This window comes from Lissotriton helveticus, chromosome 9, assembly GCF_964261635.1.
Source record: "Lissotriton helveticus chromosome 9, aLisHel1.1, whole genome shotgun sequence".
NCBI classification, from domain to species: Eukaryota; Metazoa; Chordata; class Amphibia; order Caudata; family Salamandridae; genus Lissotriton; species Lissotriton helveticus.
In genome coordinates, this window is record NC_136070.1 from 419979909 (window position 1) to 419996082 (window position 16174).

General features: G+C 45.0%; 1 protein-coding gene across 1 annotated transcript in view; it reads left to right on the plus strand.

Annotated features, from left to right (window-relative positions):
* Window positions 1-16174, plus strand: part of DYNC1H1 (dynein cytoplasmic 1 heavy chain 1) — a 1596152-nt gene that overhangs the window by 562312 nt on the left and 1017666 nt on the right. The window contains exon 43 of the mRNA XM_078660192.1: window positions 6726-6855. Coding sequence (XP_078516318.1) covers window positions 6726-6855 — 130 coding nt within the window. The remainder of the gene's footprint in view (window positions 1-6725; window positions 6856-16174) is intronic.

Genomic DNA, 16174 nt, shown 5'->3' on the forward strand with positions numbered 1-16174 from the left:
ATAAGAGTTTTGTTGTGTGCCTAGCACCCTGTCCTCATAAAGAGTACAGGGTTGTTGTGATTCTAAATACATTGTTTATTTTCATAACACTTGTGTGGTGTCCTTTCACTGGGTGTTCAAGGGGTAATGTGATGGTAAAACAGCTGGCTTAACACGCCCTCTAGAGTCTTAGCCTTAGACTGCTCGTATCCATGCTACTAGGATAGCTGGTCTATAAGGTTGACTTACAACCAATCATCAATAAGGGTTGTTTGGACTGATATATAGTGATCACTAGAATAGTGAACACTGCACATCAGGCCAACTTCTCACAGATGGGTGCCAAGGAGACCACAACCACGCCTACATAAGCCATCAGCGGAATAGCCCATATGGATCAGACGGGGGCCGGTGACATAGATTCGATGGAGGATCTTGAGTTGGACCAGGCGGAGACGGGCCGGAATAGCAACCTCCCTGGGAGTGGAGATCGCGGATTGCCAGTCCTCATCAAGTTCAATACCATCAGCAATCCAGGTGTCCCGCAGGCGATCAAGCAAACTCGATCGGTCATTAATCATCTTTTTATAAAACAATGAGATGGTACTGTCCGGCACATGACCATCCAATATACGGTCTTCGAGGGGGGGAGGATTCCGGAATGTCACTACCCACAGGAAAAACAGAATTCAAGGCATGGCGTATTTGAACATAACGAAAAAATTCCCTGTCATTCAGCTGATATTCCACTTTTAAATCCGAAAAGGTCTTCACCCCACCTTTAACCCAAAGATCACGCACTTTACTAATACCGATCGTGTCCCATTTATCAAACCCCTTCTTCTTCCATAGACAACCAAATTTTTCGGAGGCCTAAAGCGGAGTAGCGCCGGTTAGTCTATTGCTCCAACCCATATCCGCAGTCGCGCTATGCCATACACGCACGGCTATAGCGGTAGGTCCCGAAAGTCGTGAACGGGAGGATCCCGAGTAGAGCGCCCTGTTGTAATCACCACCCGGGAGCAGCCACCTATCCATTTCAAATGCTAGATTCAGTGCCGGACCATTCATCCCATGGTTGATGGCAGCAAGTTGGGAAGCCCAATAATACCTTCGAATATCCGGAAGCGCTATGCCGCCATCATACCAGGGAAGTGTTAATTTCGGTAGAGCGATGCGTGAACGTCCGTCCCATATCAACTGCCTCTGCAAGGATTCTATCTCCCGAAAATATTTCTACGGGATCACATCAAAACTGTTCTGGAGTGCATATAGGAATCGCGGTAAGGACATCATTTTGAAAAGGGCCGCACGCCCTAAAGGAGACAACGGTAATTTATGCCAGCGCACTACATCCGAGCGCAACCGTTGGAGTGGTGGGAGTAGATTGCGTTCATAGCGAACCGCCTGGTCCAGCGAGATAAACACACCCAAGTATTCAAAACCAGACTGCGACACCTGGATGGGGCCGCCCGCGGTAAACGAGGGACACCACCCGCGAGCACATAAATATAGGATTTTGACCAGTTAATAACCAGGCCAGAGTTCTTCCCGAAGGAGTTAAGCACGTCGAACAACACGTTAAGCGATTTTTGGGGAGATGTGAGGTACAGTAAAATATCATCTGCGTACAAGGAGATACGATCTTCAAAGTCCGGAGTCCAACGTATACCATTCATTGAGGGCTCCCACCGTAGCCAAGCAGCAAGTGGCTCCAACGCAAGAGCAAAGAGAAGCGGGGATAACTGACAACCCTGCCGTGTGCCCCTCCCAAGAGCAAAAGGCATGGAGACCCGACCATTGACCACTACCTGCGCCAGTGGCGTTTCATACAGGAGTTTGACCCAACTAATAAAGCCAGCGCCAAAACCAAACTTGGCGAGTGCGGCCCAAAGATACGACCATTCAATTGTGTCAAATGCTATTGTGGCGTCCAGGGACGCCAAGATGGCCGGTTCGCGCAACGTCTGGGCCTTCGCGAGAACACCATGCAAACGCCGCAAATTCAATGCCGTATTGCGACGAGGGATAAAGCCTGACTGATCGGATGAATCAGGTCGCTGATCACCGTAATCAGACGATTAGCGAGTAACTTGGCAAGAATCTTAGGCTTCGCATTTAAGAGCGAAATAGGTCTGTAAGACGCGCAACGATCCCGTGGCTTGCCCTCCTTGTGGATTACCACAATGGTCGCAAGACTCTGATCTCGCGGGAGGGAGCCATTTTCTCGCGCAGCCAAAAACATCTCGAAGATAAGGTGCCAGCGTATCAGGTCGTAGCTTATATAATTCGATAGGGAGGCCATTGGGACCCAAAGCCTTGCCAGAGCGAATAGAGCGCATCGCTAGAGCTACCTCATCCACCGAGGGCGTGGCATCCAAACAGTCCTGATCCGATTCTGACAAACAAGGAAGTGTGATATTTTTAAGTAACGATTGAGAATCCTCCTCGCGCCTGTCGGACACCGAGGTATACACCTCTCGGAAATAATCAGCAAAGCATTCAACAATTTCAACAGGGTCTGTCACACGCATACCATCCAATTTCTCAATCACAGGAACCACACGACTCGCTCTCTCCTTTCTATCCAGCCAGGCAATCAATTTTCCCGCTTTGTCACCCACATCATACAACCGCCCCTGCTGTTCCCTACTCATCATCTTGGCCGCATCAGTAACCAAAGTTTTATATTCCAACTGCTTAAGGTGGAGAATATGCAATGCGTCTCGAGTTACATCTCGCTCCAATGTAGTCTCTAATTCAGTAATTTCTGTCTCGAGACGAACAATTGCCTCATTCTTACATTTCTTAGCACATCCAATCAAAGACGAGACCTGTCCCCTGATAAGTCTTGAAAGCTTCCCACAACGAAACAGGCGAGGACACGGAACTCACGTTTTCAGCAAAATACAAATCTAGTAATTTAATCAATTCAGTGCGGGTTTTGGGGTTAAGAAGATACCAGGGGTTAATCGGGGCTACCCTCCCTTCAGCGCCTATGTTCAAATTAAAATGAAACCAGAGAGGGGAATGGTCTGATATACCCCGAGCCAGGTGTCTAATCTCTCCAATCGAAGGGGACCGGGCAGCCGGCACTAGGATATAATCCAATCTAGATCTAGAAAGACTACCCGAGTGGAAAGTAAACTGTGTCTGGTCCGGATGCATAAGCCGCCAACAATCCACAAGCCCCAATGTCTCCAGGAAGTCACCCAACCAGGATTGAGCAGCAGTAAGGTCTCTGGGTGGATAGCGGTCCGCTCTGCCGGAGACGACGGAGTTAAAATCACCACCTAATATCAAAACACCCTCCGAGAGACCCAGAACCATCCGCCCCAAGTCTGCAAATGTTGTGGATTGTAGGCCAGGAGGAACATAGACCGACACCAACGAAACTGTTTGTCCCTCCCACCTCCCCACAAGTGCTACATATCAACCCCTGGTGTCGAGAACCACATCATCAACCTCGAGGGGGAGTGAGGTCTTAAGCAATACACCCACCCCTCTAGAACTAGACTTAAATCCAGAATGGGCAGCAAGACGATAACCCCGTCTGTTAAGAGCGTAACAAGTATTCCCAATCAAGTGTCTCTTGTAACAGTACAACGTCGGGCGAGAGGCGCCGCAAAAGCTGCATAACCACCCCTCTCTTTATCCGATCACCCAACCCATTCACATTCCAGCACAGAACCCTCAATCCCCTACCCCCCATCCAAACCCACGACGAATTCCCAGCTCAGAACGAGCACCACACCAATGTCCGAAATAGTAATAGTTTGTTGCCTTGAAGAAAAAGAAAAAAAAACGAACAACCCAACACATTTCCCCCACTCCCCCCAATGTTCCCAACACAACTCCCCCCCCCCCCCCCACCCTGCACCCCTGCACAGACTCGGAAGTTGAAGATTCGTGCGATAATCGGACGGGGGGAAAACCGGGCTTTGCCTGACCCCCCAGCACCCTGTGTGCACGTTCAATAGCAAAGAATTTGCTCAAGCCCTTGGGTGCGAGATGATTGAGGATAAGGTCCTCTACTCGAAGATCAGTAGAGTGAACTGGAGTCTTCCGGGACCCCAATAATACGCACGTTGTTGTGCCGTGCACGGCCCTCAAAATCCTCCAAGCGACGAGCAAAAAAGTCATTAGCAGTTCTAAGGATGCGCACTTCTGTTTGCAAGTCGGACACATCCGTTGTGAGGCTGGATGTCTTTAGATCAAGTGACTTCACCTTCTCGTTCGTCTTGGCCAAATCAGTTCTAATTAGGTTGACATCAATGGCCACCGTGTCCAGCTTCAGAGCCAGGGCTTCATACTGTTGTCCAATAGAGGTCTTGATACCAGCAATGGCGCCCATTACATCCTGCAGCGTTAAGTCCTCCGACATCACAGGATCGTCGACAGCCTCCTCCCGGGTCTTAGGTATGCCACCGGGGGATCCTTTAGAAAGTGTGTAGCGGTCCATGACATTCGTCTGGGCTGAGCCTCCTCGGAAGGTGGTCTTGACTTTCCGTTTTTCACCCTCGGGCTTGCCCGTCATGGCGAGCCGGGTGCCCCGAAGGGAAGCTTGGGATCTGGTCCAAATGGCTCCTTAGAATTCACCCGCAAGAATACCAGAGGCAGAGACGAGTCAATTTGAATCCACAGCCAAACTGTCGCTAGCTCCGAGCCCAATGAACTGGCATAGGAGCCAGCCCGACCAGCCCTCACCCGCAGAGGGGATACGGTGTGCAGGAGAAACGAAACCGAAAGTGAAGTGAGGCTGTGAGTTGATCCCCGCCAGCCGTTGTTGAATTACGATCTGGGTAAAGCCACTACTCAAGGCCCAGGTTGTCCCATGGAGAAGGCCCCAAACTTCAGGATGGCGTAACTCGGGGACCCGACGTCCGATTCCGATCCTGGAACTTGCTAGTAAATCAGCCGGGCTGGTCTTCAATGATCTTCCGTCAAATCAGGATATTGTCCAGGATAAATGCGGGAGGCGGCGAGGGTTCTCGGGAGCCCTGTGCTCACGCGGCCATCTCGGATACGCGCGAAGCTCCTCCCCCCAAGAACACTTTTTCAGATAACTGCAACACCCACTGGTTATCCACCGCAACACCCACTGGTTATCCACCGCTTTCGGAGAGTACTACTATACAGTCTATGCAAAGCATGTGTATCTGCAGCACACATGCCTTGAATGGATTATGTTTACCCTGAAAGCATCTGTTCTTGGCATGTAGAGCTGTAGCACTTACTAGGGATTTACCGGGGGCGGACGTACCAATTGGGGATATGTCTTTAGGGAAGAAGCATTGACACAGAATAACTGGATTGCAGGGACCCTGTGCTCTACGATTAAAACCACATCAAACCCAGGTGACGAATGGGGGCTAACCATGCAAAAAGATGCACTTTCTCATTCCGATCCTTTGGTTTCTGAGGTTGAAGATGTGATGCAGGCATAGATGTGTGGGAGCTCCCGAGTGGATGGATTTCATGGTGGAAGTGGTGTCCCGGGTGGAGAGAATGTTCCAGGTTGCAAGTGTGGGGTTCATGTGTGTTATGGGGGTGAAGTATCTGTCAAGGAAGTCCATATGTGTCTGTTTGGGTTTGAAGTTTCTGAATATGGTTGCGATCTTGTCTTGGAAGACATGGGGAAGGTTGTCACACAACTCCTGTGAGTGTGTGATATTGTTTTTTCTGGCAGCCAGGTTGGAGGATTCCTTAACAATGTTGAAAAGTTCCTTGGTGGTGTTGGCGCTGGTTTTGATGCATTGAAGGTACTGGAACTGTCTTCCAGCTTTCCAGCTACATTGAAGTCTTCTATACAGACAGCACTGAATTTCCAGACCGCAAGAAAACATATTCTGTCATAACCTACGGATAATGATCTTGGTGCCGCAGTTTGACATGGGAGATTCTGCATGTGGAGCAAAGTGTTGATCCACTTCAGTACCAAGACCAATTACTCCTAATTTGCTGCAGCTTGCAAGCTGAGATATTCATAATCCATTTATTTGCAGAGGGTGTGAATAATTCTTGAGAATGGAATTGAATGTTCTCATCAATTTATTGAACCCTCATTAAGCCTGTTATTCCACTGTAAGCGTTTGAGAAAAAGGCCTTCTTGTAATGATGAACCAACCCTCTCAGGTTTTCTTAAGGTCTTATCAAAACACTGCCGGAGAGACGATTAGTTATCAGAAGATGACCCAGTTTGTGTGTGAATCTACGGGCTTGTCCTGGAGAGTTTGATTCTAGTATGGCCCTAAGAATTTGTTTTTTGTGGTTTCAGATTTTTGCCTCACAATTCCTCTATTATAGGTCAACTGCTGCACACCCTGTCCTAAGCGATGAAGCTGGAATATTCAATAGAAAATAGTAGGAAAGAAGGGTTGAACTGAAAAATTTTAAAAGTAGAAAATAAAAAATGTATACTTAGTGATAAAACGAAAAATATTTTTAAGTAAAAAAAAATAAAAAGTATTAAAAAGACATCTGTTGGTTGAATCCTTTAAGAATACATATATTACACAAGAGCAGACTGTGTATTAAAAACTCCAATGATTTTTAAAACGGGTGGCTGGTGCATGTTAACCATCTTGTACTCCTAAAAAAAAAAAAAAGAAAAATCCTGCCACCCTCTACTCTCCTTTGTCACAACTTTAGTTTGTTCTAATTAAAAAACATGATGTACACCAAAGCTTCTTTTGTTGGGTCTCATTTTGTATTGACATTTGATGTTAAACATTAATATGTTTTAGACTTGTCGAAGATGAAGAAAGGCATTGGACGGATGAGAACATAAATGTAGTAGCACTGAAGCATTTCCCAAATGTGGAGAAGGAGAAGGCTCTCAACAGACCAATCTTGTACAGCAATTGGTTATCAAAGGTAATTTACTTTTCTTAAAAAGGCCAGCTCTGTACATTGCATATTGTGCACTGCTTTTTAAAGGAGGGATGGCTGTATTCAGAATTTCTCGGTGATAAGTTCCTAGGATTTTTGGAGCTGTGAAGTTTTCTTGTTACAACCTTATTTTCATTCATGACGTTTGTGTTCAAATTTATCTGGCTATATAATGTTGTCTGGGTTGGAACTAGAACTATGTCTGCACCTGTTGTTCATCTTGTGTGAATGTTAGCAAGTGTGTTCAGTTTCCACATTATTAATGGAAGCAACTCTACTTGGGAGAGGCAAGATGGCGGCCGCCTTGGACGGCTGAACGGCAGCACGACTGAAGAGATGCCGGCAGATGATTTGACCCGCATCGTTGCTTAAACCTGCATTCAGCATCCAGTTTCTGTACAAACATACGAGCGTGTATCCCTGCGGTTTGTAAAGGCCTTGCTCCGGAAAGAAAAAACGGTGATTGTGAACTTGCCGTATGCCCCGTATGCCCCTTACCTGTAATCGACCGCTAAGGCGGCTCCTACGGGAGCTGACACAAACTGCGAGGAGGGTTGCGTCAGGAGGCGCAGCAGGGGGAGGTTTGATCGCGGAGCTCACGGAGTTTGCCGATTGGAAGCGGAGCTTGCGAGGAGGACGGCGCTTGCTTCACAGATCTCGGCAACAGCTCCTGAGAGCAAAGAAGAAAACGAGCCCTCAGGGGGAAGGAGAGCCTAAAGGATTACGGAGCAAGCTGGAAGCTCCTAAAGAAGAGGAGGGAAGCGATCAGGACTCTGAAGCTGCGGGTAAGGGGGGTTTTGGTGTTAAAGAGAGGAGAAAATTGATAATGGCTCCTAAAATGAATGCTGCAGCCAAAGCGGCTGCAAAAAGGAAAGCTGCTGCGGAGCAGGCAGGGCTGACATTGGAAAAAGGGGGAGATGGAATGAAAAGGAAAATTCAAAGTCCAATATCCCCGGTTAAAAAAGCAGCACAGCAAGGAGTGGCGAAAGCTAGTCACGGTACTACCCCAATTACGAACATCTTTCAAAAGATAAGGAAAGACAAGGAGATTATTGGCGATGCGCTGGAGGACTCTGAATTAGGGTCCAAAGAGAAAGATAATTTGAAGGAGGAAATGACGGGTGTACAGGTCTTAGGTCTTCAGAGTCAGGTGATGGGCTCCATAAACAAAGAGGAGGGCGGTAATGTGCTGCCATACGGAGTGGAGAATACTGAAAATCTGGAAAACTCTATTCAATCTGTATCCCAACCCGAGCCTAATATATGTACTATGCCGGTGCTAGAACAAGCCACTAAAATCCCAAATCAGGAGCTGGAGGGGGGAATGGAGCAGGAGCAGGAGCAGGAGCTCAAGGAGAGTGCAGAAACTGCAGAGAATACAGAAACTTTTGAAGATAAAAAAGAGGCTCCTAGCGAGGCCTTCTTCTCACTCTCTGAGGGAGGGGAATGGTCGGATGAAGATGAAGGGAGCTTGGATCAAGAGGAAAGTGGCTCTGCCTCAGAAAGTGACCCTGATCGGGAAGAGGCTTTACCCTCAACATCAGCTGGAAAATCTAGTATAGGACCTGGAATACGCGGTCAGAGACATGATCAGCCTCAGCGTAATCCACTAATAGAGAGCCCTGGTGGAGATCTAGCACAGATGTCACTGCTGGAGGTAATACATCAAGAAATATTGGCGCACAGAGAAGAGGCTCGACAAGAGAGCCGTAAGTCACAAGCAGCAGCTAGGAAAATACAAGGAGCGGTAAGGAAATTGGCAAGAGTATGTACGAACTTGGGAGAACGGGTGACTAATCTTGAGGAAAGAATTGTGACGACAGAATCAGAAACGACTACTACCTTGCACAAAGTGGCTCAGCAAGGTGAGCAGCTGATTGACGTGCAGTGGAAGCTCGAGGCGTTGGAAAATAGAGCGAGACAAAATAATCGACGTATTCTTGGAATACCGGAGGGATCAGAAAATACGGACACAAGAGCCTTCGTGATAAAACTTTTTGAGCATGCCTTCACTGAATTGAAGGGGTGGGATTGGCCGAAGGAGATACAGAGAGCACATCGTACCCCCGCTAGAGTTCATAAGAATGCTAAAGAGGGAGATAAACCCAGAGCGATTTTAATCTTTCTGGGTAATTTTAATCTGAAACAGGCAATTTCAGAAAAAGCAAGACCGGATTCAAAAAAGAATATTGATGGCTTTTCTTTCTTTGTCCGACCGGATTTTTGTCATGTCACGGTGGAGAGACGCTGGCGGCTCAGGCAGATGATAAAACCATTTCAGGACAAGGGCATGCAAGTTTATCTAATTAATCCGGCACAACTCAAAGTAATTAATGGGGGCAGAACCCTGTATTTTTCCTCGGAGGTCAAAGCAAAAGAGTATCTTGATTCTCAAAGCTCTTAGACTGTATTTTGCACTGTGGTTGTACGATGGCTGTATTATGGATGTGACTAGATAGAATTGTACAGGGTGTTGGTGTAGGTGCTGGTGCTGGTGTAGGTGGCACATAGGTTTAGGGAGGTAAACGGGTCTACGGGTTCATGATGGTTAATATTGAATCTCTTCAGTTAGTACTGCAACCATCACATGCACAGACCACTGGGTCTGAGCGCCTCTGTAAGGGGGAGGAAGGGGAGGAGGGGGGGAAGGGGTGGGAGGGGCAAGAGTGTTGAAGGGGAGGAAGGGTGGAGCGGGGGGTTCAAGGGGAGGGCAGGGGGGGTGGGGGTGGGGAAAAAGGGAGAAAAAAATATTGAGATGAAAAAGGGCCAAATACCAGTTCGGGATGGGTTTGATAGATGTGTGTATACAATCAGGTTGGAATTGAAAAAAGATAATAATGTCAGACATTAGGATATGCACTATTAATGTAGGGGGCTTAAATGATTGGAAGAAGAGACAGAGACTGAATCAATTTGTGAAGTTTAACAATATTGATGTAGCTTGTATCCAAGAAACACACTTACCCTGGGCTAAAAGGAATTTATTGAGTATCCCTGGTTATAATCTATTAGGCTGCTCGTCCCAAACATCAACTACAAGGGGAGTTGCTATTGTAGGGAAACGTAATCTGGGGGGAGCGAGACGCACCAAAACAGATGGCTCAGGTAGATGGGCCTTGGTTGAGCTGGAGCTGGGCATTACTTTAGGGGTAATTTATGGTGCAAATGAGGATGACCCAGAAGTGTTCAATTTGATGGAGGAGGAAATGGCTAACTGGGGTACCCCTGTAGTGTTATGTGGCGATTTAAACATTTCGGTAAATTGGAGTCAAAAAGACAATTACAAAGGACGTAAACAGAAGGTGTATAGAGCATTAAGCTCTCTTATAGTGTCGCATGGTTTGTCTGATGTATGGTCGGAAAAAGTTATTGGAGACCCAGGATACACATACTTTTCATTTCCAGCTCAGAAATTCTCTAAGTTAGATTATTTTTTTATCTCTACGGGTGAATTAGGGAAGGTTAAAATTGCCAAAATGCCAAGATTGATCTCAGATCATAACCCCTTGATATTGACATACAGAGTATGTAATGTAGCTAAAAAGACAACCAAATGGACTTTTGAAAAGAAACTTCTAAACGATGAAAGATTTGTTACACATATAAAACAGTGGGCAAAGGAGTTTTTCGAAATAAATAGATATAGTTCGTCCAGGAATGGGGTTTGGGAAACTTTTAAAGCAGCTTTAAGGGGGGAAATCATTAGTTGCTCCGCAAGATTAAGAAAGGAGGACAGAAAGAAACTTGAAACGCTCCTCTTAGAGCTAACAGAATCAGAAAATCGGCATTTAGAAGAAATAAGATTAGGTAATGATGGGAGGGAAACAGCTAAAAGTATTGCGCTGATTAAAGGGGATGCTCTAAGAATATTTACGCAAAAAGAGACCAGAGAATACCAGACATCGCGAGCTAAAAGATATGAGACAGGAGAGCAAGCTGGCAGGGTGTTGGCATTGCGCATAAGGCAAGATCTCAATAAGAATAACATAAAGAAGCTGGAAGAGAATGGAATAGGTTACACTGAGCCTAGTGAGATAATGGGGGTTTTTCAAAGATTTTACCAAAATTTATATGATCAAGAGGCCAGCCAGATACCATCTAGACTAGATTTCGGAATTCCTTATCCAGTTTTAGAGGAAAGGGATATAGAGCAGCTGGAGAAAGATATATCCCCTGAAGAGATCAGAGTTGCGTTACAAGAACTTGCGGCAGGTAAAGCGGCAGGCCCAGACGGGATACCTATTGAGTTATATAAAACTCTAGAAGAGGAATTATTGCTTATAATTCTAGATCTCTTTAATGGAATAGTTTGTTCAGGGAAGATTCCAGATTCATGGAAACTGACTAATATCGTGGTCTTCCATAAAAAAGGTAAACCAGAAGATAATCCAGGGTCTTATAGGCCTATTTCTTTAATAAATGCAGACACTAAACTGTATTCAAAGGTGTGGGCGAAGAGGATGGGAGGAGTCATTGGACAACTTGTCTCTCCTTGGCAGCATGGGTTTGTCCCGGGAAGAGGTACGACGGATCACATCTCGCGGGCAATTTCCATGTTCGATGCGTCAGCTGCCACGGGGAAGGAGATGGCCATGATTCTCCTGGACGCTGAAAAAGCCTTCGATCGAGTAGTTTGGAAATTCTTATGGGAGGTTTTGCTCAGTAGAGGGTTCGGAGGAAAATGTTTGAAAGCTATAAAAGCCATGTATGAAGATCCGGTAGCCCGAATTACAACTATGGGGTTACAGTCAGAAGAAGTGGTTATTAGGAGAGGGACGCGCCAGGGGTGTCCCTGTTCCCCTATACTTTTTGCGCTGTACATAGATCCACTAATTAGAAAAATTCTGGCTTCAGATCAAATCTCTCCGGTTAAACTCAATGGTCATGCCACTAAAATATTGGCCTATGCAGATGACTTGGCGATAACAACTACCAACCCACAGATGGCCATGACAGAATTGATTCAATTAGCTAAAACTTTTGGGTCTCATTCGGGGTACAAGCTAAATGAAGGAAAAACTATAATAATCAGCACTAAGAATATATATAAGGTTGATCGAAGCTATGTGGATTCTGCAGTTTATTTGGGGGTGAGGATTAACGCGAATGTGGAGAAAATTGTACAAGAGAACTATGTACCCTTGATAATATCAATAGATAAAGAGCTGAGAAGAGTAGACGTCCTACATCTATCATTAATCGGTAGAGTGAACGTTTTGAAGATGTCTGTTTCCTAAAATTTTGTATCTTTTCCGGGCCATACCTTTACTGATAGATGAAAGTGTATTTAGGAAATTGGAAGCAGTTTTCTCACAATTTCTATGGCAATATGGGAAAATTCGAAGATCTTTAGCTAGACTATCAGCTCCATTGGAAGGTGGGGGTTTGACGGCACCAAACTTGAGATTATATCATTGGGTTTGTCTTATATTACAAATGAATGTTCTGTTTAAATATGATGATAATGAGGTCTTAAAAATACTAGATAGAACTCCAACAATATATGAATTATTAGTTGGCAGAAAAGCAGTGGGTTTGCTTACTCGAGAAATAAACTATAGGTATTTTAAAAGGAGTGGGAGTAGGTTGATGATGAGTGCTTGGGGTTTATGGAAAGCAGTAAAGAGATATTTGAAGATTCCGAAAATTAATTGTATTACAGATATTTGGCATGCAAAACCTTTTGAGCATCTAGGGCAGAATAGAAATAGTAAGCGATGGAAGGAAGCGGGGATTAAGTGTCTTGGCGATGTTATGGTAGAGGATGGAATTTTGGGCTTTGATGTGCTTCAACAAAAATTTGGTATACCAACTGACCAATGGTTTCTATATAGACAGCTAGAAGAAACAGTTAAGGCTGTTAGACCTAGGATTCGGATTCAGGAGCTTAACCCAATTCTGAAATATGTGAGGAATGGTGGTAAGAAGATAAAAATTGGCTACAGCTATCTTCTCCAAGGTTTGGGGGATGATATCGGGCGAGTGGAATCTGACTGGGCGGAAAGAATTAGTGATCCAGATGTGGATATTGATTATGTTCTTGCAATGAATAAAAAGGTGCTAAGAGCTTCAAATTTAAAAGCACAGCATTATAAAACTATTTTTAATTTATATTATACACCTGCCAAATTGTATAAATGGGGTAAGAGGGATAATGATAGATGCCCCAGGTGTGATCAAGGACCAGCAGACCTACCCCATATGTTTTATAAATGCCAGAATATGAATCCGGTCATTATGGAAATTGAAAGATTTATAACAGGGTTGTTAGAGGAACAGATTACCTTATCCCCTACGATGGTTTTGATCGGTAGGGATGCTAGTCTAAGATTAGAATATGAAGCGGAAGCCTTTATCTTTATCTCCATGGCTGTGCTGAGGATTCTAATCTCGGCTGGATGGAAAGATCCGGTAGCCCCCACTTTCCAGCTGTGGATTACTAAACTGCTGGGAATACACAATAGTGAGGAATGTTTATACGAGTTTAAAGGAAGAAGAATGAGGGAATTGGGTTTGAAGATATGGGCCCCGTTAAAGAAATGGAGAGAAAATAGATGAGTAAGAATGTAAGGATCATAATGATGAGATTTAAGTTAGTATTATTAATAGTATATGTTAGTTGCATGTCTTATTGTCAGATTAGGTTGAACTTATATTTTGCTGTTTTGTGTACTTTTTTTTTTTTTTTTTTTGTATATCTGATTTGTACTTTGGTAAGTTATGTATGTACGTGGTTTTCTTTAGTTGCCCTGAATTTTCTCAATAAAAAAAAAAAAGGAAAAAAAATAAAAAAAATAAATAAAAAAAAAAGGATGTGTGCCTGGTGAAAAGGATGCAGATGCACAGCTTCGTTGTGTGATTCTGTGGGTACTTTTGTCACCCAAGTTTGGTTTTGCAACCTTCATCAGTCTTTGCATTTAACTTTCATAAGACTGTCAGAATGGAGAGCGCAGGAAACTGAAGTCTTTTTTTTTATTTTTACAGAAGACACATGACACTCTGTCTGAGTTCTTCAAAGCTGCTCTAATGAGACATCTGAGATTGATTGATCATAATATCTATTCCATCCTCTGGCTTATAGGGTATCTCATAGAAAACTGCAAAAGAAGTGTCTTGATAATCACAATCACAGACGGTGCTAAAATGTTCCTATTTAGGGGTGCCATCACAGATTAATTTTAGTCCTGTGCCCGTAATAGTCACACCTAATTGATAAAAAAAGAAAAAAGAAAAAGGAAGCAACTCTACTTGGACTTCAACAATGTCCTCTACCTTGGCGCCCCGGAGTACACCTTGCGTAGACTACAGATAGTGCAGAACTGTGCGGCCCGCACACTGTTACAGCTTCCACGCAGACTATCAGCCAAAGCTGGACTGATCAGCCTGCATTGGCTACCAGTGCGCCAGAGAATCATCTTCAAGGCCATGTGTATCGCCCATCAGGCTTTTTAGGACACAGGTCCTATGATCACCCGCGACCTAGTCAAACAGTACCAACCCAGCAGAAACCTCCCATCTAGCCAGGCCTTCATGGCTATAGCTCCGAGAATAAAAAAAGGCAAGGTCAGGCGGCAGGATGTTCACTTACAATGCCGCCAAGTCCTGGAACTCACTCCCTCTTCATCTTAGATCCAACCCCAACCTCTCTTCATTCCGAAAACAGCTAAAGACATTTCTGTTTAACACCCCTCAGTGATCTCAGCAAGTTACTTCCGTCACGTTATTTCTATTCTGGTTCCTAGCGCTTGGACGCCCCTGGGCAGCAATCGCGCTTTATAAATTTATTTTCATTTCATTCATTTCATTTAATTTCATTTCATACTGACTTGATGGGAATCATTCAGCTCCATGAAAGTAAAGGAAATGGGCACTTTCAGCTGGCAAACCTATTTGATTGCACCCCATAAGCATGTGTGTCCCTCAGTGTTTTCTTTAAGTGACTGAAGTATTTCTTTTCACACATGTATCAGACTATAGATGGAGCTGGGAGGTTTGGCCTTCTTTTCCCGAATCCTTGGTCTAAGTGGATTGACACTTCTTAATGCTGAACTTCTCCTAGTGTTAATGCCAAATCACCCAGTGCCCTTTGAAGCCACGAGTTGCATTGATGGGCAATCCACAGAACGTTTCCTCTTCAAAACTTAGTTTCATTCTTTCAAAGTGAGATTTTCCTTGGGATAAAACATTGCCCTGAAGTACTAAACCCTGCAAGTGTGAGAAGACCAACTTTGAACAGTTTTTCAGTGTAGGAAAGTGCCAGTTTGTGACATGGTCACCCCCATTGTTTGCCTGGTATTTGATGTAATTTTGACTAAAGTGCACTGGGTCCTGCTAACCAGGTCCCCAGCATCAGTTCTCTTTCCCTACAACAAGACAACTGTTCCCTTGTTTGCCAATTGACAAGACCTTTTGCACTTCTATAAGTCCCTAGTAAATGTTACCCTTAGTACCTAGGGCATGGGTACTAAAAAAGGGGCTCTAAGGGCTGCAGCCTGTATTGTGCCACCCTAAGGGACCCTCCACCAAACTCATGCAGACTGCCATTGCTGGCTGCGAGAAATGGTGCGTGCACTACATCCGGCCTTATAACTCTAAGATGGGGTGCATATTATTATATGTGAGGTGTAGGAAGCTGGGTACTTGTTGCAGTTCCCTTACACTTTTTGCAGAGTATTTGATGCATCTTTGACTGAAGTGTACTGGGTTCTAGCTAACCAGGTCCCCAGTACCAGTGTTGTTTCCCTAAAGACTATACAATTGTTTACCCACTTGGCAACACCTTTAGCACCCTCTCTATGTCCCTAGTGAATGGTACTCCTAGTACGTAGGTCCTGAGGTGATCAAAAGAGTAGGTAGGCAGTCCACCCAAGCCTTTGTAGGTCGCTAAGCTGCACGACTGGTTATCTTTTGGTGCAGGATCGTCGAGGGCTGCAGACATGCCGGTAGGGCTGGCTCCAAGTCAGTTGGTTTCTGCAGTCTTCTCTGCTGGTGCAATGCTTTAGTGTCTGGCTCTTCTTAGGTAGTCTGGAATCTATTTCAGGGTTTGGGGGAGCCACCTAAATACTAGATTTAGGGGCGTTACAGGGGAGTGACCAGTAGGGACGAATGGCTCTCTTACCTGGGCAGTCTACACCCACTATTATGCCACCCTCCTCTGAAAGGGGGGCTTAGCCCTAGCCCTGATTGGATAAGTCCCACCATCTTCAAGATGGTGGGCCCTGAGAAATGTGCTTGCATTACAAAGGCGGCAAGGCCTTTGAAGCTAACCTCAAGAACTGTTCGCATCCGAGGGGAGGGGATTTGA